The sequence below is a fragment of the Sebastes fasciatus genome, chromosome 2, assembly GCF_043250625.1.
Source record: "Sebastes fasciatus isolate fSebFas1 chromosome 2, fSebFas1.pri, whole genome shotgun sequence".
NCBI lineage: Eukaryota > Metazoa > Chordata > Actinopteri > Perciformes > Sebastidae > Sebastes > Sebastes fasciatus.
The window spans coordinates 11,331,648-11,352,483 of record NC_133796.1 but is presented as its reverse complement, the minus strand read 5'-3'; the positions used below and the strand labels follow the sequence as shown (position 1 = coordinate 11,352,483).

At 41.4% G+C, this 20,836-nt stretch overlaps 2 protein-coding genes across 4 annotated transcripts; one reads left to right on the top strand and one right to left on the bottom strand.

Moving 5' to 3' along the window:
- Positions 1 to 1,011: 1,011 nt before the first annotated feature.
- On the bottom strand, positions 1,012 to 3,242 carry LOC141784014 (uncharacterized). 2 transcript variants are annotated; one of them, XM_074661704.1, is made up of 2 exons: positions 1,905 to 3,242; positions 1,012 to 1,868 (listed from the first exon to the last, which is right to left on the bottom strand). In XM_074661704.1, the coding sequence occupies exons 1-2, from the start codon at positions 3,064 to 3,066 to the stop codon at positions 1,057 to 1,059; spliced, it is 1,974 nt and encodes a 657-aa protein (XP_074517805.1). In that variant the 5' UTR covers positions 3,067 to 3,242; the 3' UTR covers positions 1,012 to 1,056. The 2 variants fall into 2 exon arrangements, with proteins under 2 accessions (XP_074517805.1, XP_074517809.1); XM_074661708.1 differs by having other exon boundaries at positions 1,012 to 1,850; positions 1,905 to 3,241.
- Positions 3,243 to 4,925: 1,683 nt separating this feature from the next.
- On the top strand, positions 4,926 to 20,836 carry ulk3 (unc-51 like kinase 3). 2 transcript variants are annotated; one of them, XM_074661687.1, is made up of 17 exons: positions 4,926 to 5,051; positions 5,621 to 5,766; positions 6,025 to 6,165; positions 6,398 to 6,518; positions 6,782 to 6,877; positions 7,095 to 7,238; positions 7,918 to 8,000; positions 9,908 to 10,063; positions 10,282 to 10,387; positions 10,529 to 10,569; positions 10,753 to 10,855; positions 12,105 to 12,169; positions 12,315 to 12,393; positions 13,864 to 13,904; positions 17,264 to 17,311; positions 17,528 to 17,591; positions 19,711 to 20,836. In XM_074661687.1, the coding sequence occupies exons 2-17, from the start codon at positions 5,665 to 5,667 to the stop codon at positions 19,725 to 19,727; spliced, it is 1,407 nt and encodes a 468-aa protein (XP_074517788.1). In that variant the 5' UTR covers positions 4,926 to 5,051; positions 5,621 to 5,664; the 3' UTR covers positions 19,728 to 20,836. The 2 variants fall into 2 exon arrangements, with proteins under 2 accessions (XP_074517788.1, XP_074517794.1); XM_074661693.1 differs by lacking the exons at positions 13,864 to 13,904; positions 17,264 to 17,311; positions 17,528 to 17,591; positions 19,711 to 20,836 and adding an exon at positions 13,674 to 13,782.

The following is a 20,836-nucleotide window of genomic DNA, read 5'->3' as shown; positions in this document are numbered from 1 at the left end:
GTGAAAAACACTAATAAAACAACTTTTCTTTGTATTTTTTTTTCACATTGTTTCATTCCTGTAAATTTACATGTGAATTGTGGAAAGATGTCAATAATTTCTCAGATTTTACACTGTACTATAGAAATATTATATCTGGTTGCTATGGTTACAGTGACAAAGACGGTAATGCATTTTTTCTTATTAATCTAATTTTAATTCTCGCGAAGTTCCACATTCACAAGTGTTTAATTTGCCCCAAAAAAAGCCTAATTTCTTTGTATTTATGAAAGAAATGGAATTATATATCTGTCAACAATTTCTTCCTCACAAAACAAAAAAGCAATGAAAACGATGAATGTATGCAATATCTTTAATGTTTTTAAGTGAAATTATTTTCATACTTTTTTTTTATTATCTACTTATTTATTTATTTTTATAGTGTTTTTTTTATTTTATGTTGGTTTTGTTTCATTTCTGTTGTCCTTTTATGTTTATGTTTTATGTATTTTAAGTGAATGTGAATGGTGACTACCTTATCTATTATCTATTTCATGACTATAACTCTCCATTAACTCTCAATTTACTCTCAATTAGCTTTCAATTAGCTCTCAATTAACTCTCAATTAACTCTCAATTAACTCAATTAACTCTCAATTAACTCTCAATTAACTCAATTAACTCTCAATTATCTCTCAATTAACTCTCAATTTACTCTCAATTAGCTCTCAATTTACTCTCAATTAGCTCTCAATTAAACTCTCAATTAACTCTCAATTAACTCTCAATTTACTCTCAATTAACTCAATTAACTCTCAATTTACTCTCAATTAGCTCTCAATTTACTCTCAATTAGCTCTCAATTAACTCTCAATTAACTCTCAATTAGCTCTCAATTAACTCTCAATTAACTCTCAATTAGCTCTCAATTAACTCTCAACTAACTCTCAATTTACTCTCAATTTACTCTCAATTAACTCTCAACTAACTCTCAATTTACTCTCAATTAACTCAATTAACTCTCAATTTAATTATATTTTTATTTTATTGATGACTTTTATTCGTATTGAAACCAATTCATTGTTGGGGTTTCTCTATAGGACAGAGACCATCCACTGGTCCTGGTCCTGGTCCCTCTATAGGACAGAGACCATTCACTGGTCCTGGTCCCTCTACAGGACAGAGACCATTCACTGGTCCTGGTCCCTCTACAGGACAGAGACCATTCTCTGGTCCTGGTCCCTCTACAGGACTGAGACCATTCACTGGTCCTTGTCCCTCTACAGGACTGAGACCATTCACTGGTCCTGGTCCCTCTATAGGACGGAGACCATTCAATGGTCCTGGTCCCTCTATAGGACGGAGACTATTCAATGGTCCTGGTCCCTCTATAGGACTGAGACCATTCACTGGTCCTGTTCCCTCTACAGGACTGAGACCATTCACTGGTCCTGGTCCCTCTATAGGACTGAGACCATTCTCTGGTCCTGGTCCTGGTCCCTCTATAGGACTGAGACCATTCACTGGTCCTGGTCCCTCTATAGGACTGAGACCATTCACTGGTCCTGGTCCCTCTATAGGACGGAGACCATTCACTGGTCCCAGTCCCTCTATAGGACTGAGACCATTCACTGGTCCTGGTCCTGGTCCCTCTACAGGACAGAGACCATTCACTGGTCCTGGTCCTGGTCCCTCCATAGGACGGAGACCATTCCCTGGTCCTGGTCCTGGTCCCTCTATAGGATGGAGACCATTCAATGTTCCTGGTCCCTCTATAGGACTGAGACCATTCACTAGTCCTGGTCCTGGTCCCTCTATAGGACGGAGACCATTCCCTGGTCCTGGTCCTGGTCCTGGTCCTGGTCCTGGTCCTGGTCCTGGTCCTGGTCCTGGTCCTGGTCCTGGTCCTGGTCCCTCTATAGGACTGAGACCATTCACTGGTCCCGGTCCCGGTCCTGGTCCTGGTCCTCCAGAGCTGTGTAGGAGCTGAGCTCTGAAGATGTGTAATCGATGAAGCACCTCGTTTCCAGCTTGTTGATGATCCTCTGGCAGAATCAGATTTTCGATATCCTGACTGAAGGACTGGATTGATTCGTCACTCTCAGCGGTGGCGCTGTGTAGGAATCTCTCCTTCAGCTGTTTGGCGACAGGATGTGCCAACAGTTTGGCGTAATGTTTGGCCGAAAACATTTTTATCTTGTCCATCGTTTCTTTCCAGGGCTGTTGGACCCATGTTTTGGATTCTGGCCCGGTACTCATTGCATCTTTCGCTCCCAGACTCTCAACCAGTTCATCGACTGCTATTGCGATGTCCTTTGCAAAACTTTCAGTCTCTCTGTCGATGTCGGATTGCAGCAGTTCACACTCAGAGTCCTCCATGACATCCAGAAAAGGTCCTGCGAGTTCACCGAGCTTTTTCCTAATCAGTCCTTGGACAGCGTCGGTCGATGTGGTCAAGTTGTCCTGTGATCCCCTTGAGAACGTCTCCCCCGGGGTTTCTGATTCCACAGATCCGTCCTGATTGGTGGGAATGTCTGAACGGTGTTGTTTGATGAGTTGGCTGGAAGGTTTAGTGAACTCTGACCTACGTGATGCTCCTCTCATCTTCGCCATGAATGCTTTAAAGCTACATCGGACATGAAGGACCATTTCATCAAGTCTGTCAAACAACGTGTCGGAGCTGACGTCTGATGAGCGGTTGAACCTTCTTGCAACTTCTTCAGCAATCATGTCGGTCAAGATTGTTGTGCTCTCACAGTTGACTTGGACGTTTACGTTCAGAACCACAGCGAGAACCCGATGGAGCGTGTCGCCCAGACTGGACCGAACATCCTCAGACGTGATCGCATTCACGCCCTCGGTCTCCGAAATGCATTTGGTCACCAAGCCGATGATGTCCAGAAGCAGACTGACTATCATAACTTTGGTGTCACGATCAGGTTTGCCTTGTTTCAGCAGCACCTGCCGTTCCACTGTCAGCCTTCCTAAAAAGGATTCAAACAGTGGACGAACATCCTGCTCTCTGATCTCTGGGGTCGTCTGTGAACTTCTTGTATCCGTGGCCATTGCGTCTGTATTACGAAGCATTATCTTCAACGTCTTGGTCTAGAAGCGTTGTGGTAGACGTCGTCTCTCCGACCAGCCTGTAGGAAATGGGATGGGCTCGGTGAACTCTTCACTTTACATCCTGATGTCGTCATCCTGATGACGTCATACTTCAAAGGAATGTCCGCTTAACTCCGCCCCCTAACAGTTGCTAGGCAACGGTGGCACTCTGTGGCAGCTCTTTCTCGTTTTCACGTGAGTCTGTCTGTCTGTCCGTCCGTCTGTCCACCCGTCTGCCTGTCTGTCTGTCTGTCTGTCTGTCTGTGTTGGACTTATATACTTTAGTAAAAGTACAATTAAAACCATCTAAAAACGACGGACTGAGTCAGATCAGAACTGAATTGATCATAACATCTAGCCCGGATAAAGTAAACAATTAACGGATTAGTGAAAACTAGACTATTTAATAATGTCACATTGAATATCAGATATATCGGATAACTATTACCAGTGAAAGAATGCATGGTGACCTCAATCTCTAATATTCCTGTGAGAAACTCTGTCACATATCTTGGGATCCAAATAACTAAAGATAGGAAACCAGACAAAAGAATGAATGTATGAAATATCTTTAATGTTTTTAAGTGAAATTATTGTCATACTCTCGCGTGGTCTCTTTTTTTTAATTTAAAAAATATAAAAATTTAAAAAATTTAAATAAAAAAAAGATTTTAATTAAAAAAATACTAAAAATATATTAAAAAAATAAATAATAATACATATATATAAAAAATAAAAAATAAAAAATAAAATTCAAATTCATAACTACTACTACTACTACTACTACTAATAATAATAATATTGACCACCACTTCTTCTTCTTCTTCTCCTTTAGCTTTGAGGTAATACCGCCACCTACTGGACTGGGGTGTGGCGCAGTAGGTTCGCAAGAATTTTTTTTTTTTTTTTTAATTTAAATTTAAAAAATAATAAAAATGAAGAAATAAAAAATAAAAAATAAAATAAAATTCAAATTAATAACTACTACTACTACTACTACTACTAATACTTTAATTCAAACAATACTAAAAATACAAAAATAAAAAAAAATAAAAAAATAAAAAGTAAAAAAAAATTAATAACTACTACTACTACTACTACTACTAATAATAATAATAATAATATTGACCACCACTTCTTCTTCTTCAGCTTTGAGGTATAACCGACACCTACTGGACTGGAGTGTGGAGCAGTAGATGGGCAGGAAAAAAATTAATACAATTTAAAAAATTAAAATTAAAAAATAAAAATAAAAATAAAAATAAAAATAAAAATAAAAATAAAAATAAAAATTAATAACTATTACTACTAGTACAAAAACAATACAAGGTGATAAAAGCAGGTTGAAGAATGTGTGTGTGTGTGTGTGATGTGGCTAGATGGTCATATATAACATATATCTACTCTTAAACAAATATACTGTACACATGCACACATATCTACACACACACATACAGATATCCTTCCTTTTATGGGTAGAGCATAGGGGGAACAAAAACAAAACAAAAATAAATAAATGAGTTAAATATATATATAATACAGTATATACACATACACATATATATATTAATAATATGAATAATAATAATGATGATGATGATGAGGTCATGATAATAATATCAATAATAATAATAATAATACCAACACTTACAATAAGTGAGATAAATAAATAAATAAGTAAATAATAATAATGAAAAAAAATGTTTTAAGTTAATTCGAAGGTCATCTATATTATAACTGTGTGTGGGTGGTACTTGGTCAGACCTACAAGGGAGCCAGAAATATACTTCTGCTGAACAGTGGTTGATATTCTGCAGTGATGGAGTACCGACGCTAGGAGGCAGTAACATATTTTTCTAACACATTTTATTGTCAGCTGATCACTGCAGAGCAGCCTTCGACCAAAACCTGTCAGCAATGTAAACATTGACTTTCCATCCATGTGATGTGGATCTATTAGCCTACAGGTATGTGTCAGCTATTTGCATATCTATTTTATAAATCTACTAGTTTTATTTTTGGTTGAACAGCTGTACATTGCCAGCACAGCATGTGCTAGGTTAACGAGCTAGAACTTGTAGCCTGCCACCTCCCAAACTGATGCAAACCAAAGTCAGTTGAACAAACTGGCTGTTTACAGTTTACTTATTTATTTTGAAGAGAAATGCATGTCAGAATACAGATCAAGACATTTAACGAGGCTGTTTTAAATTCGGCGTGTATTCGGGGTACATGAAGTGACTATAAACCAGTAAACTAATTCTGTAAACTTTGAACTGTAAACTCTGTAAATGATTGACAATCACAGTGGTGAAATGATAAATGCATATTATGCTTTATTTCTCTTTCATTTTCTCTTGTAGTAGAGAGACTGTTCCTTAACTAGAAGGTCCATAAAGCATCCCTTCTTTGTCTCACTGAGGTCAAAGATTACCATCTTTATTCTGCAGCTGACCTTGACCTCTGACCTCCCTGTAGAAAGGTGAAGATCAGGCCATTCATTTGGTATAAATAACATATTGATCTTACATTCCAGCCCCAGGACCTGATTGTGGGAAATTTGATGCTGCTGTCGTCAGCATGGCTTCAACCAGCTTTGCTCCTCCAAAACTGTCCGACTTCATCCTCACAGAGCGGCTGGGCAGTGGTACCTATGCTACAGTCTACAAAGCCTACAGAAAGGTGAGTTTAAGTGAAGGGGTCAGGGGAAACATGTTTTGTTAAAAAATTGCTACAACATTCATGTTTCTATTTGAACTCAAGGTCTGTGAGTGAGCTTCCCTGTACTTCACTTTACTTTGTTTACCATACTTAATGTTGCAATGTATGTGAAAGATATTAGCCATTATTAAATGTGATTTCTGCACTCCAACTTTTGCATGCTACAGTAAACTCTGTAAAGCAAAGGTTGAAGATTAGTTGTTGACTGTGACGTTGCAGGGGGACAGTCGAGAGGTGGTGGCAGTGAAGGTGGTTGCGAAGAAGACTCTGAACAGAGCATCGACAGAAAACCTGCTCACAGAGATTGAAATACTCAAGACGATGCGTCACCCTCATATAGTCCAGCTTAAAGACTTTCAGGTAAGATTATTTGTAGCTTTTAGGTTTGTTGTAGCTTGTACAAGGGATGTGTTGTGAATAAATACATTTTCCAGTCCGTAAGAGCTAATGAAACTATGCCCTGGCGTGTATCCATCCATGCAAGCTATGCTGATTAGGGCACAGCAGGAAAGCATCACTCTCCCAGTAGAGATGGTTACAAATGTCCAAAAGTATATATGCATATATTGTCTGAATTCTTCTTTTTCACCAGTGGGATGCTGAGAATATTTATCTGATCATGGAGTGGTGTTCTGGCGGCGATCTCTCCCGCTTCATTCGCAGTCGCAGGATTTTACCTGAGAGGGTGGCCCGGCGCTTCCTGCAACAGATGGGTGAGTCATACATTTTTTAAAAGAAATCACATCAGCATTGGTTCTATGTCATCAGCTTCTTTGCGTACCAGTTAGTATTATTTTAATCTAGGGAGTTTTGACAGCCATGCATTCATGTAAATTGTTTGGAACTCTTTTTGTAGAAATAAACAGTATATTCTTGTGTGACACAAGTTTGTGCTCAGTGCAAACTTTATGGCTTCTGCTTGATGTGGGCTGAGTTTAATATCACTGTGTATTTCTATGTGTGTCTGCACAAACAGCCTGCGCCCTCCAGTTTCTTCATGAGCGAAACATCTCTCACCTGGACTTGAAACCTCAGAACATTCTGCTCAGCGGCTCCGTCCTAAAACTAGCAGGTGATCTCATGCCCACTCACACAGTCAAACAATCAAGTAAACACATATTGATTTGCACAGGCCTCATTTGCTTATTAAACTCTACTTAAACGTGTGGCTTCAAACAACACCCCTTTGTGCATTTTGCAGTATAAACACATCAGTTGTAGGGGATTCATTGCATCCACTGGAACCTGTCTGAGTGAACATGTTTTTTCACACTCTGATTTGCTTTCAGATTTTGGTTTTGCCCAGTACATGTCACCGTGGGATGAGCAGAGTGCCCTGAGAGGTTCTCCTCTTTACATGGCTCCTGAGATGGTGTGCCGACGCCAGTATGACTCCAGGGTGGATCTCTGGTCAGTGGGAGTTATTCTCTATGGTGAGTACTTTGTGTTCACCTTTTCATCTCTTTTGAATGTGGAATATCCTCATAATGAATTGCACACTGCTTGAGAGTTTACTGTAATGCTGCTACATTATGTATTCAGGTGACCAAAACGTATTCCTATGCACAGATTCTGGTGTAACTGTTTTATGCTGTGTAGCGCAAGTCCCCCTTAATTTTTAACAACTCAACATCACTTCTTCTACAATAAAAGGCTCATCAGTTGACTGGCCCTGCAGGCTTGAAAAGAGCGTGCCGAGTAGGTCACAGATACAATTGTGCCATTAATCATAAAATGGTAGCCTGGTTTGCCCCCTTTTCACTGTGGTACAGTAATTGTGCAATAGCACACTACAGTAATGGCACTGTGTGGAGCAACATTGTACAATGGGAGGAGTTGCTGTCACAGTCAAGCCAAATAAGAGACACACTTAATTTACAGACTGTTGACTAAGAATTTCTCACAAAAGACCATCATTCATGTCGATGACAAGTTTAATGCAAGAGATATTTAAGGTAGCAAAACTACGAATTGTTTTCATCCAGTATGAGCATTTGAAGCATGCATACCCTTTGCCTGAAACTAAGCTAATGTACAGTAGGTGCATTAGTTTTCATCACTGCAGATTATCCTTTTGGAATAGTCTACTCAACATCATTTGTGTGCATATAGAGGCACTGTTTGGGCGAGCACCATTTGCATCGAGGTCATACGCTGAATTGGAGGAGAAGATCCGGAGTAACCAACCTATTGAGGTAAGTGTTGAGCAATAAATGTGTTTCTCATTAGTCAATTGCTTGACTGAGACAGTCAGCAATCTTGCTTAAATATATGTAAAAAAAATACTTTATAATCTGAATTTGACATGTGATGCGAGTTGATTATTATTGCCTGATTGGAGAGTATAAGGTTGACTGGACCATAGAGCTTCTAACTGATATGAATATTAACCCTCTTGAGACCCACTTCCGGCCGACATTACTGTCTTTCTGAGGCTGTAGCGGGCTAGAGTGAAGATACTGGTATCATATGAAACTACACAATTCCCTTGGACAATTCTCAAGTGGTAAAAATGGTTAAATTTAGCATCAAATCTGTGTAAAAAAGGATATCAACCCAAAAATTGCTGCAACAACTTATGGGACATAAGAGCATAACTGGGGGTTTCTGGCAGAACTTCACCTACTTGCAAGGTTCATGCAGAAGGGAAAAAGTCTCAAGAGGTCAAAACTTCAGCGTCACTTGAAGTATTGAGAACAACTCTTTTGTGAGACCAATGTGTTTCAGCTTGTGGCCTTCAATGAAAACACATCATGACACATCGGGTCATCATGAAACACATGACAAACATTTAAATAGACTTACTGGTGTGGCAGCATGGTCTCAGACAAAAGGATTTGAACAGAAGTCACCCAGCTTTTATATAACCTCCCTCTCTCTAAACTCCTCCCCTGTGCATTGACAGGTGATTATCTCTCCACCCTCTCCTTGTCTCACAGAATTGGCATTCAAGCTTGATACTTTTGAACAATATGAATGACTCACTGGTCACACTGGTGCACATGTTGAGCATACTCCGAATGTCAAATACTGTATTATGTCTAGAATAACGGAAATCTGCAAAGGAGAAGTGCTTCTTTTGGGAAAATGACTAAATGTCCGTTTGCCAGTGCATCAAAAGTCAGTGCATGACGTGCTGTATTTCATTCAGTGATTGATTCGGAACAGTAACACTGTTGGGGTGTAACCTGCGTTTTGTTTTTTTAAACCAAATCATCCAAATATACATACATTATCTCATCACCTGGAAATTAGAGAACTTGTAGTGAGTAATATCTAGTATTTAATGGCTGAACTCACCTCTGTTAGCATATTATCCTTGTAATTAATTTTTTAATACTCAAAAGAGGCCCAAGTTTGTTAAAAACACATTTTCCCTGATTGAGTTTTTGTGAATTTTCACCATTAAACCACTAGATGGCATACTTTCACACTATACCTGTATCCCACTCCAGGAGGACTGACAGTGGAGGTGCTCAGCTGAAACAAGGACTTATTATTGCTCATCTCCAGTTAACTATCTAAAATGTAAATGAAGCCTAGATAAAGGAACAATCTGGAATACAAATAAAGACTTTTTTTTTTAAAGTTTGTTAACAGGCCTTTACAATATTTTCAATTATGACCCATTAAGAAACACAAAATTCTAATGTTTCTTCTAGAAGTTGAATTAATGATATATGTGTAAAAACACCTGTAATTAATGTGGTTTAAAATCCTAATTAGATCATTTTTGCATTGAGTTTTATATGTTGAAATGAAACGTAACTGATTACTGACAATTAAAAGTCATAGTGGTGTCTCTGTCCTGATTTGCCCGCTGCATACACAAGCCAAATGTTAATTATCGTTGTGGCAGTGAAGGATATCTGTTCTTTTAATGATGGAGGGCTTTCAAAACACTTGAATCCTTGTGTCAAACGTTAGGCACGAGCTAAATGGATTGCATTAGCATATGGCCCATTACCCAGGGATTCACAGAGAGTTTTAAGGTCATCTTTTGACTGAGACTGAAGGTCTCTGGCAACAATCTGCTGTCCTTTTCCCTTGGACTGTCCTGTGGATTGAGTGCAACATAATAAGGTCATGTTTTGTGCACCAGCTCCCTCCTGGGGCCAGGGTATCCAAGGACTGCAGAGACCTTCTGTTGCGGCTGCTGGAGAGAAATCCAGATGCCCGGATCACCTTCGCCGAGTTCTTCACCCACCCTTTCATGGATATGGAGCACATGCCGAGCGCAGAGAGCCTAGCGAAAGCGGTGAGAGAATAAGAAGAGAGGGAATGTGTGTGTCTACTCTAGATGACCATGAATAATGTGTGTGATTAACTGAGCACATGTACAGATGTGTTAGTAGGTTTGTGCTCATGCCTGCCCCACATGTGCCTTCACGCATGACTCTGCATGCATGCATAAGCAATTTGAATTGTGGCTGCGGTTTGCATCCAGTGATGCCAGTTCCTATTTCCTCTTTTCAGAAAGAGCTGGTCCTGCAGGCCGTTCAGAAGGACCAGGAGGGGGAGAGGTCCGCTGCGCTCTCTCTTTACTGCGGTGCCCTTGAGCACTTTGTCCCCGCCATTCACCGTAAGAGCAACAGCTACTCTCATATCCTGTCTGTGGCTTAAGCCCTTCAACAATGCACTGCCTTTGTTCCACCACAATAAACTGGCAAAGTAAACGCACTAAATGTAAAACCAAAACATCTCTGTTCTCCGCCCTCCCCAGACGAGACAGACCGACAACGTAAAGACGCCATCAGGCAGAAGGTAGGCCTCTCCTCGCATTTACATTTGGATTACTTTCTTTTTTTCAATTGGTCTTTTTTTTTACACTCCAGTGGCTTTCACTTGGAATGAATTCTCCTCTATGAATACCATATGGTGTGGATGGAGAGCATATGGTGTGGTTGACATGATTAGGTTGAGTCAATGTAAGAGGACTTCCCACAGGTCAGCCAGTATGTATCCAGAGCCGAGGAGCTGAAAGCCCTGGTGGCCTCAGACTACAGACTGAGCTTTGAGGAGGCCCGGACCTCCAGGGATGTCCTCCGAGGTAACCAACACATCTCAGTGCAGAGGCAGGGCCACTGTATGTCGGCATTAGCCTAGTATGGTCAGGAGCTGTATGATAAGACAACCTGAGTAATGCAATGTGTGTTTTTGTCTTTGGTTTTAATCAAATAATGGGGTTTTAGTCATTTTTCCCCTGTTTAATTATTATTCTTGTACATACATCTTCAAATATGTGCTATTTTAGTAATGGAAAAATGCATTCAACTGCTGCATAGCAAAGATGTTTGATCCTTTCTAATGAATCCTTTGAGGAAATTTAAATTTTCTTTTCCCCTGCCCCAGAGGTCAAAGGTCAGGTTCAGCTACAGAATGGCAGTTAGGGTGACTCTTAGGGATTTGGTGTTTTGCTCAAGGACACTTATGCTGTATTACCATGTTGCCCTTAAATCAATATTGTGAAACCTTTTAAAATCGAACTATCTCAAGTTCACTTAGACAATAGTCTTAAGGCCCAGACACACCAAACCGACATCAAAGAACTAGCGTTGATGAAGGCTGTTACGTCACTTCACGTCGCCTTTGTCTTGGCAGACAAGTTGCACTTGAACACACCGCAAAGACTACAGCCGACGGCCAGTTGGCACGTACATTCTGCTCCTGCGTGAGAGGAAATAACTCTCCACACCAGCAGGCGGCGGTAGTCTGTAGTCGTCATTCAAAAGGGGAAATCGGAAGACCGAGGACTGCGAATATACAAGTCGTTGTTATGATACGTACATGGAACAAAACTGCGTTTGCCAACCGTTTTCACACTAGTCTCACTCACTACTTAGTTTGATTCCAGATGGCCATGTCGTTGTGAAAATATCCGTGTATTGGAACGATCAGATGACATGAAAAATGAGAAGAGCCTTCTGTGTGTGCCCTCTTGACTTTACTCGTTTGTTTGCTTTCCTCGCGTCCGTTTCTCTTCTCATGCACTGATTCGCTTAAGCTTAACCGCCAATCAGTGTGATTTCTTTCACCGACGAGCTCCGACACCGATTCAACATGCTGAATCGGCTGAAAAACCTCTGACGAGTTCAGCCTAGAGCCAAAAGCTAGGGCGACAGACGCTCACCGACGGCCCCAAACGACCGTTGGCTTCGTGTGTCAGGGCCTTTAAGATACCACAGGGGCATGCTGATTACAAAGTATAGCATATTTTCTAGTAGAATGCATTGATGGTGCGTTCAGGCTGATATACAGTAGGACTCAAAGAATTATTTCCTGTCTTCTTTCTACTCCAGAAATGTCTCGAGACCAACCGCGACTGCTGGCTGCTCTGGAGGTGGCCTCTGCTGCCACTGCTAAGGTTAGAAGGGGGCACTGCTGGATCATGCCACTGCTATAGAGATGCACACAAAGGCAGAGTGAAGCAGAAGTAATACAACAGACCAAGTGTCTCTGATGTCAGATATAAAGCAATGTTTTGCCTCATTTTCAATCCTCCATTATAGGAGGAGAGTGGATCGGATGATCACGAGGCTCTGGATGTGTACCAGCGGTGCTTAGGAGAACTACTGTTGGCGCTAGCAGGTAGATAAACTCCTTTCTTTCCAAACAAGATGGTTTTATACAATTATCCTGTCCTTTACTGCTGTTGGCTACTGAGCCACTCCACTGGAGCAAAGGTGCCTTGCTGAAGGATACTTTGACAGCAGTTGATAACCATATTGTAGTCCCACATCTGATTAAGGTTCCTGCATTCAGAAACATCACCTCAGACCTCAGGCTTGCTGTGTGTGTTTGCACACATTTGTTATTAGAGAAACAGAATAAGAGAGACTTGGAGTAATTTTGAAAGGCAGATACAAGGGCATGTAAAGTGATCTAGATGAGCTGACTAAGAGAGATGTTCATTTAGAGTTGATGGTACAGCCAGAAACTGAGACAAGTCAATAAAAGGCTGAACAAAGAAAATGATACTCAAGGGAAAGGCTGCAAAATAGAGACAAAAACAACTTGGAGAGAGAGTAAAGATATGGAGATACTAAACTGGAAACAGAGAGAATGAGGCAAAGACAGAGACTCTTAACAAGACAGATACTTTAACAGAGATGGATGTAAAAAGACTGAAAGTGTCAAAGAAATAGAAAATAACTCGGCGAAGTGATTTAGAAAGTGCAAAAGACAAACTGACAGAGAAGACAGAAAGACAGAGTGAAGCAATAGACTTGGAGAGAGACGGAGACACTTAATAAGCGACAGACAGACAAACAGACAGAGGCGCTACAGAAGAGACTCCAGCGACTCTCTTTCTCTCTGCGGCCTGGCGTCCATTAGGCCGGGCTCATGAGCTCATCTGGAAGATCGGCCTAATGGAAGAGGTGGGATAGAGTGATCCAGATGTGGCTTTGAGCCGGGATGAGACCTGGTGCCAGCACCCTGTGTGTGGTATGAGAGCCCTGCCATATGCTTCCCATTCAGACAGCACACTCTCATTTCTTTGTGTTATTGCACACTGGAAAACAAATAAAAACTATTATCTCCCTAATGAACGAGAGCTGTTGAAGATTCGTCGTTTAAAAGACTTGACAGATTGTAAATGCTACAAGCTTGTCTTGTCAGTGGATCAGTAACATATGATACACTGATCCAGCAGCTAATCCCATGCCATCCTAACCAGCCTCTCTCTCCGGTGTCAGGGAGCCTCGTTGTGTGGCACAGCGGATACCACCAGGGGGGATTGTGGGGAGAAAACATTGGTTCTTTGTTTGGCTAAGAGCTCTTTGTTGCACAGCTTCCCAACATGCCTTGCCACCAGAGAGTCCTCCTCCCCTCTCTCTCTCTTCCCTCTCTGTCACTCTACCCTCCAGGATGACTGGCTGCGAAAACACCGGCCAACATTACAATCCACCCTTGAGCCCCCAGTCTACACGCTAGCGAAATCCAATCTAGTCGTTGACCTCTTCTTGAACAAACAAGGTGATTAGGTAGCTCTCTCCTCCCTTCCTCTCCTCATTATTCTCCCCATCTTTTTTTTTTCTCTCTCTCTTGGTGAGCCAGCCGAGCCCCAGGGCCGCAGGAGAGAGCTGCTGCACGGCGAGGTGAGTAGGCGAGAGGCGGCTCCTGGTTGAGTCACGACCCATCTGTCACCTCCAACGAGCCCTCGGCTGATCACCTAGCGCAGTAGACGCTCCATCACATGACCCATGAGCCTTTTTTTAGCAGACACATGTGCACATGTTTTTTGCGGTAAAGGCCAAATAACGTAATCCATCATCTTACATACACATAGATCACTGTCCACTTTATAATTGGACACTTAAAACGGCTATAATAAAAAATGTTATATCCCCAATGGATCACATGACCACTTGTATGTGAAAAGAGTCACATGTAGTGACAACCAAGAGAATTATCAAAGAACTCTAAAAAGTTTTATAACGTCTTTCAGCTCATTGGCTTGGTTTTACGGCCCACAACTTTACTGTTTTGGTTGCTGCTCTCATTATCGTTGGTTTCGGCCGCAGCGGGCAGCTTTTTTCAGCGAAATAGCTCTACGAACCAATCGTACGATACCTGCCCAGCAGCAAACAGCAGAGAGACAAAGTTAGCGATAAGCTGGTGAACACAGTAGAGCATTTAGCAGCTAAATAGTAGGAGGTATTTCCCTCCAAAGTTGGTGGAAACAACAACAAAAAGAGCTAAAAGGAGAGTGACCACCTGAATATCGTGTGAATAACCAACTGTTTGCTGACAAGTTCGCCAAATTAACTTAAAGAGGACCTATTATGCTCATATTCAGGTGGCCCACTCTGTTGTCTTTGGTCAACCGAACCAAACTCTTCGGACTCCGCTCCAGCTCCGCTCTAACTTGCTTTGTTTGACGGCGTGCCAAACTAGCCGCTAGGCAGGTGTTATGCAAACGTGTTACTTGGTGACATCACCACGTTACAGAAGAAAAGGCGGGTCTTCAAGCAAGGCGTTTCAGGCAGTTTAGGAGCAGTGTTTCTGTGGGGGAGAGTAACTCCTTTTGGCCTGGGCTTTGGACTTTGTAATTTTGCAGACATTTTACATGCACAAAAAAACTATTTAAAAAAGAAAAACGCATAATGGGTCCTCTTTAAAATGTGATATTATGTCAGTATTTACAGCTTGTTTCTTCTGCCCGTTTTAAACTAAAGATTAAATTTGTTAATTGTCAGTCATTAACAATCATCGTAATTTAATTAAAGTTGAAATTGAAATTAACAGACATAGGTAACTTACGTAACATGTTACAAAAAAACATTTTGGTTTAAACAGCAAAACGACTTTTGTGTCTGTCAATAAATTAAATAAATAAATCAGAGTAACAATAATGAACTTTAATAAAAACCACCAAAGTCCTGCCATTTATTTTCTCTTGTCTTGTTGCACTGATAAAACCTTTCCTGTAGACTACATGCTTTTGGACACCAACCTGAATATACTTGAATAAACCCTACATTTCGGATGTTACAGTGAATTTGCTGGCTGTAACTTTTGGGAATCCAGACCCTGAGCAGTAGCATTGATATTATACTTTGACGCACACATGCAACGACTTGTGCATGTCTGCCATTAATGCTCCAAAACTCTTGTGTTTTGTGCATTGTTTAGCCTGTAATTGAGCCAACAACAGACACCGGTATTTCACCAACAAACCCCAGAAGGGTGATGGGGGTTTGAGTGGGCCTCATAGACCTCCCTATTTGAAGTTTTATGGGTGCTTGTCTTAAGTAAATTCAGATGCGGCTGTAATAATCTAACACAGCATTAGGGAGGCGGGGGCGGGGGATTCAATAGAAAGCACGTGTGAATGCGAGAACCCAAAAGAGCCAGCACATGCTTCCACGACTGGCCTCCGTGTGCGTTCATATGTACTCTAGAGCACACTTTAGCCTACCAAAGCTGTAATTCAAAATCCCAAATTCTCATAAGTGAGCCACAGCTTTGATCTATTGTCATTATGGCGAAACATACGTGAGGTCCTGTTGTTCTGTGGCCTGTTTTTTCAGTAGATGTACCTCTGCAAGTTATCAATACGTCCCATGAGCCATCCTCCTACCAATGTAGATTTCCTCCACATTTATTGTGATTAAAGGGATGGTGATTAAAGTGCTGCGGCTACATAAGGTTGGGGTCAGGACTGAATACTAAAAACCTGTGGTCAGAATGATCATTTACCGCATCAGATTGGTGTTTTAGAGGGACATTATGGAAGCCATCAGTTTAGGTCTCCTGTGATTACGAACCTCAGATGTTACTGCAGTAATGCCCAAGAGGGTTTGCTTTATACTGCGACATAGTGGTGATATAACTAGGTATGAGGTGCAGCCAAGAACCTTCATGATCACCAGAGGACCGATTACCACAGTAAAGAGCACCCTCAAGCATATGACGACAGCAGTTACTACTCGCACATGTGCGCCATATGAAATGTTTTCAAAAAATAACAGAGCAAGAAGCACATCAGCAGAGCCGATCACTTAAATCTGATTTTGACATGGCGTTTATGTCCCAATGCATCTTAATGATACTGTCTCCTGCTGCACCACACCGCAGTTTATAGTAAACGAGCACGGCTCCGAAAATATATCCGGTAATTGAAAGTTTTTTGTAGAGAATCATCTTCTGATTATATTATTATTGTAGACCAGAGGCCCTGGAAGTAAATTAGTATTATTAGTCTTTTTTAAACAAGGACCATGCACAAAAAAACATTAATCTCAAAATGAGAAGATGTCCGGAAATGCATTACACACAGGCTTGCAGTCGAACACAACCGGAGAGGAGGTGCGTAACGCACGGATCCATCAGCCTCAAAATGCCGTTGTTTAGGGGGAGAGGGCCCTCAAACTTTGAAGTAGCAGAGTGTATTCGCGTTGTGAACCTGCCTATGCAGACGTATCTTACTATCTGAATAATTCACCCTTTAAATAGCAGAAAAATACTGATGTTAAACATTATGCGCAAACTAGTGAAGAAATGTGTTTTTTTACCTCACATCATAAACAAAGCTCAGTAAGTTCAGTGGAAAAAATATTTTTGGCACATTTGGCGAGTTTCAGTACTTTGTAGTTTGGCACTGTCAAATGACAGAGTTTGCTGGCCGGCCCGCACATTTTCACAACTGTTCTAGAGTTTGCGGCACGGTCCGCACATTCTCACCTCACGTTGATTTTTATACATCCGGGCATGTGCGTGAAACACAGCGTACGCAACATTTTAGTACGTGCGCACCGTATATACATGAGGCCCCAGGTCACCCTAGGACGAAAGTTGACTGAACGACTAACATTGCCGTCCCTCGCACCACGCGTGTCTAAAAAACATCGGTAGAACACATTATCAATACAGTGCATATGAAAGCATGAGCATACACTTGCATTGAAAGTGTAAATTGTAATTACATTTATTTGAATTTGATGTCTCTCGCCAGATTAAAAGCCTCATGTCCAGAGCTGAATACCTCAAAAAGCATATCAAGGTAAGCATGCATTCCTTTCATTTACTCAACTGAAGGATTAGATACACGTCCTCAGACTGTATGAATAAATTTGCCTCTGAGAACACACAATATGGTCGATTTCAAAAAGAGATTAGGGGCAAGATTAGGACTTCTTTTTAGTCCCTATATCTGTATTTAATGTCCATGTTTTGGTTATTAGTTTTGGGCGATTATAGGTATGTGTTTATTTTTCAGATGCAGGAAACTCAGAGGGACGTGTCTCTGGATCGAGAACCTCTTGCGGACTCCGTCAGAAGCTGTGAGTTTCCTTTCTGTGTTGTATAAACTGCTCCTCTGCTCACGAAAGTGTGTTTTTGAGAACCGTGCTGATAAGTGACTTTATGGAGGTTTGTTACGGGAAAATGGTAGAGGTCAAGTGAGGAATGGCCGCCTAAAGTTGCAATGAAATGTCCTTTCATTAAAGGTTTTTTTCCACTAGTAAAATATGAGCCATCCTCTTGCTGCGCTGGCCACCCCGCAGGACTGTCTGGCTCTTTGATTTCATTTCAGTGCAGCCCTGGGCTGCTCTGTCCTCTGCCCTCTTGTAAAGCCTACCTTGTGAAACTGAGACTTTGTTACTCTCCAAACACACAAACACCAGAAACAACAGCACACATCTACACTTCATTCCTTTCACATACTCACATGTGAATATGCTTCACATATATTTTAGGAATCGGCGTTTATTCAGTACATATCAAAGCCAACCAATGCAACATTTAAAAACTTTAATATAAAAAGCAGTAACATTTCATATACTGCAACTTCTATGTCTGTTCACTATATAAACAAACTACTAAACTAGATAAAAAACAATGATATAAGTTCCATTTTAATATACTTGAACTTCCCAAGCTGTAACCCATACACGCAGCCTAATTCCCAGTATTTTCTGGGCTCAGTTCCTGGATGGAGAGTGGATACCTAAAGCCCAGACAATATCCTGTTCTCAGCAAGAAATTCCTGGGGAATTATGAATCAAAAAAATGGGGATGGGGGAAGGGCACCAGTGACTCTGGAGGCCGCTCGAATTTCGTGAAGAACGTGGCTTCTTATTCTGCTGCTGTTGTTTTAATAAAACCACACCACAGTCAGCCGTACTCGCTGGCGCTGATCCAGCAGCAGCTGTACTAGAGAAGGGTCGCAGCAACGCCCAAGTCTGTCTGGTGACCTTAGACTACACCGAAACAAGCAGCACATTTTTTTGCTGAGAACTATCACGCTGTAACCCTCAGACAATTTTAGATGTTAAGCTGCACACAGTGTTTCAGTGGCCCAGTTACAACGTCGCCCCCCTGGAGCACTAAACCCTCACAGACCTGCATGATCAGTGTAAGCCTGAGAGGAGCGGACTCACAATTCTAGGCAGAGGTATTTCCATGGCTAGTAAAGTGTGATGCTTATATTCAGCATATATATTAAAGAGGACCTATTATGCTTTTGTGCTTTTCTCCCTTTCCTTTAGTGTGTTATGTATTTTTTTGTGCATGTAAAAGGTCTGCAAAGTTACAAAGCCCAAAGTCCACGCCAAAGGGAGGAACTATCCCCCACAGAAAATTGGTCGTGTCTAGAAGGTAACCCGTGAGTTGGGAAACCCTCACAAGATGGTTAAGGTTAGGCATTGATCTTGAATAGTTAAGGTCAGGATAGGTCGGGCAGCGAGTCTCGGGAGAATTTTTGTGGATTTCAGATCAGATTTCTCAATTTGCGGGTTACCTTCTAGACACGACCGAAACACTGCTCCTGAACTGCCTGAAACGCATTGCTTGAAGTCCCGCCTTTTTTCCGTAACATGGTGATGTCACCAAGTAACACATTTGCATAACACCTGCCTAGCAGCTAATTTGGCACGCCCTCAAACAAAGCTAGTTAGAGCGGAGCAGGAGGGCAGTCCAAAGACTTTGGTTGGGTTGACCAATCACAACAGATAGGGCCAGCTGACCAATCAGAGCAGACTGGGCCTTTCGGAGGGGAAAGAGCGTTTCAGGCAGAGGGCGAAAAAGAGATGCTGCAGCGCAGGCGGCATGATAAAAATAAAGCATTTTTTGATCATGTTCTAGTAGAAACCCAAAATACAAGTATGAACCTTAAAATAAGCATAAGAGCTCCTCTTTAATTAAATTTGTTCAAATGGTGTTTTAGGAAATTGGTGATTGAAGTAGAAGTCAAAAGGGTAGGTTGAGAGAAAGTAGGGTATAGAAGAGATATCAATTTAAATATTATTCTGTGTAATCCTGAAGGCACTGATGTGGTTACTGATCCCACAGAGTCGTTTTAGTTTTATTATTTAAAATATAGTAGTACATTTAAAATTGTCAATGTCTTGTAATCTTGAAAAAGTGAAGCCTAACTCACATCTATCATTTGTGTTTTCTCAGCTTGCTGTTTGCAGTAAGCTTGACGGCCACCGTGGGAACTGAGCACCAGACTGCCTGTCAGTGTTCAGATTGGACACGGAGCGTTCACCTGACCAGGTCTCTGTCGGGGCCAAATCAAACCTGCATCACACCACATCCTAACCAACCCTGAACGCTGTCCGGGTGGGATACTACAGTTGCCAGCCAAATGCGGTCAATGTTTTGGTTGTTGCTGGAAGGTTGATAATTTGGCAGGTTGTGTTTATACTTTTTTAAGGGAAAAAAAGAAGTTTGGCTGGTAAAATACTGAAAGTAGCTCTTGAATTTTGGATTTGCACACTGGTGAATGTGAGGTTCCCTGCTCTTTACACGGTGTTGTTGCACTGCTTTAGCCTCAAATCCCCCCTCCTGACACACCATTGATATGTAAATGCTGGACAGCTTGTATGACAATACCACACTGTCATGGTAAGCGAGTTAAACAGAGACTGTTGTGTTTATTGTAGCGCAAAACATTCAACGGTATTTGCAGCGCAACTAAAAACTGTGAAAACCTGAAAGTACAATCAAATGGGAACTGTGACGTTAAGAAGTACCACATCAGTTTTGAACTGTAGTATTAAGTATATTATATTGAGGCCTCGGCAAACATGCCCGTACTCCCTCACCCTCCCTTCCCCACTGCCTTTACTGTGGGTGAACCACAGGCTCACCATGCTCTCCCCGCTGATGGAGCCCTCTCCACCACTATGAGGGGAAAACTGGAGAGGTGCGGCCTCTGCCTTATTTACACTAGACTTGCATTTTCTTAGGTTTGGCACTGGCTGGGTATTTGAGGGATACAGTGAGTTGCAAAGCCTTCACAACTAGGCCTCTGTGAAATGCTAAAAAAGCTTAACAGCCGGTGGCAGCCGCCGTTGTAGGTCTTCACACACTGTTTTGATTTCAGACAGGTAGGGCGCTTGAATATCCAAATATTTGTGAATATAATTTTCAAGGCAACTGGACAAAATATGTCTGCTGGCGAAATTTCCACACAGCTGTGTTGTTTTGTTTTTTATTTGAATGTTTATACAGCTGTGATTTTTATATTCTATGTATTTATTAAATGAGGAATTCATTGGAAAATAAAATGGCAATCACCAAA

Excerpts from the sequence above, each read along its gene's own strand:
- LOC141784014 (XM_074661704.1), bottom strand. The coding sequence starts at position 3,066 with ATGCTTCGTAATACAGACGCAATGGCCACGGATACAAGAAGTTCACAG. Across the intron at positions 1,869-1,904 it reads GGGACCAGTGAATGGTCTCA|GACCAGGACCAGGACCAGGA; the intron begins GTCCTATAGAGG and ends GACCAGGACCAG.
- ulk3 (XM_074661687.1), top strand. The coding sequence starts at position 5,665 with ATGGCTTCAACCAGCTTTGCTCCTCCAAAACTGTCCGACTTCATCCTC. Across the intron at positions 5,767-6,024 it reads TCTACAAAGCCTACAGAAAG|GGGGACAGTCGAGAGGTGGT; the intron begins GTGAGTTTAAGT and ends GTGACGTTGCAG. Across the intron at positions 6,878-7,094 it reads CTCCGTCCTAAAACTAGCAG|ATTTTGGTTTTGCCCAGTAC; the intron begins GTGATCTCATGC and ends ATTTGCTTTCAG.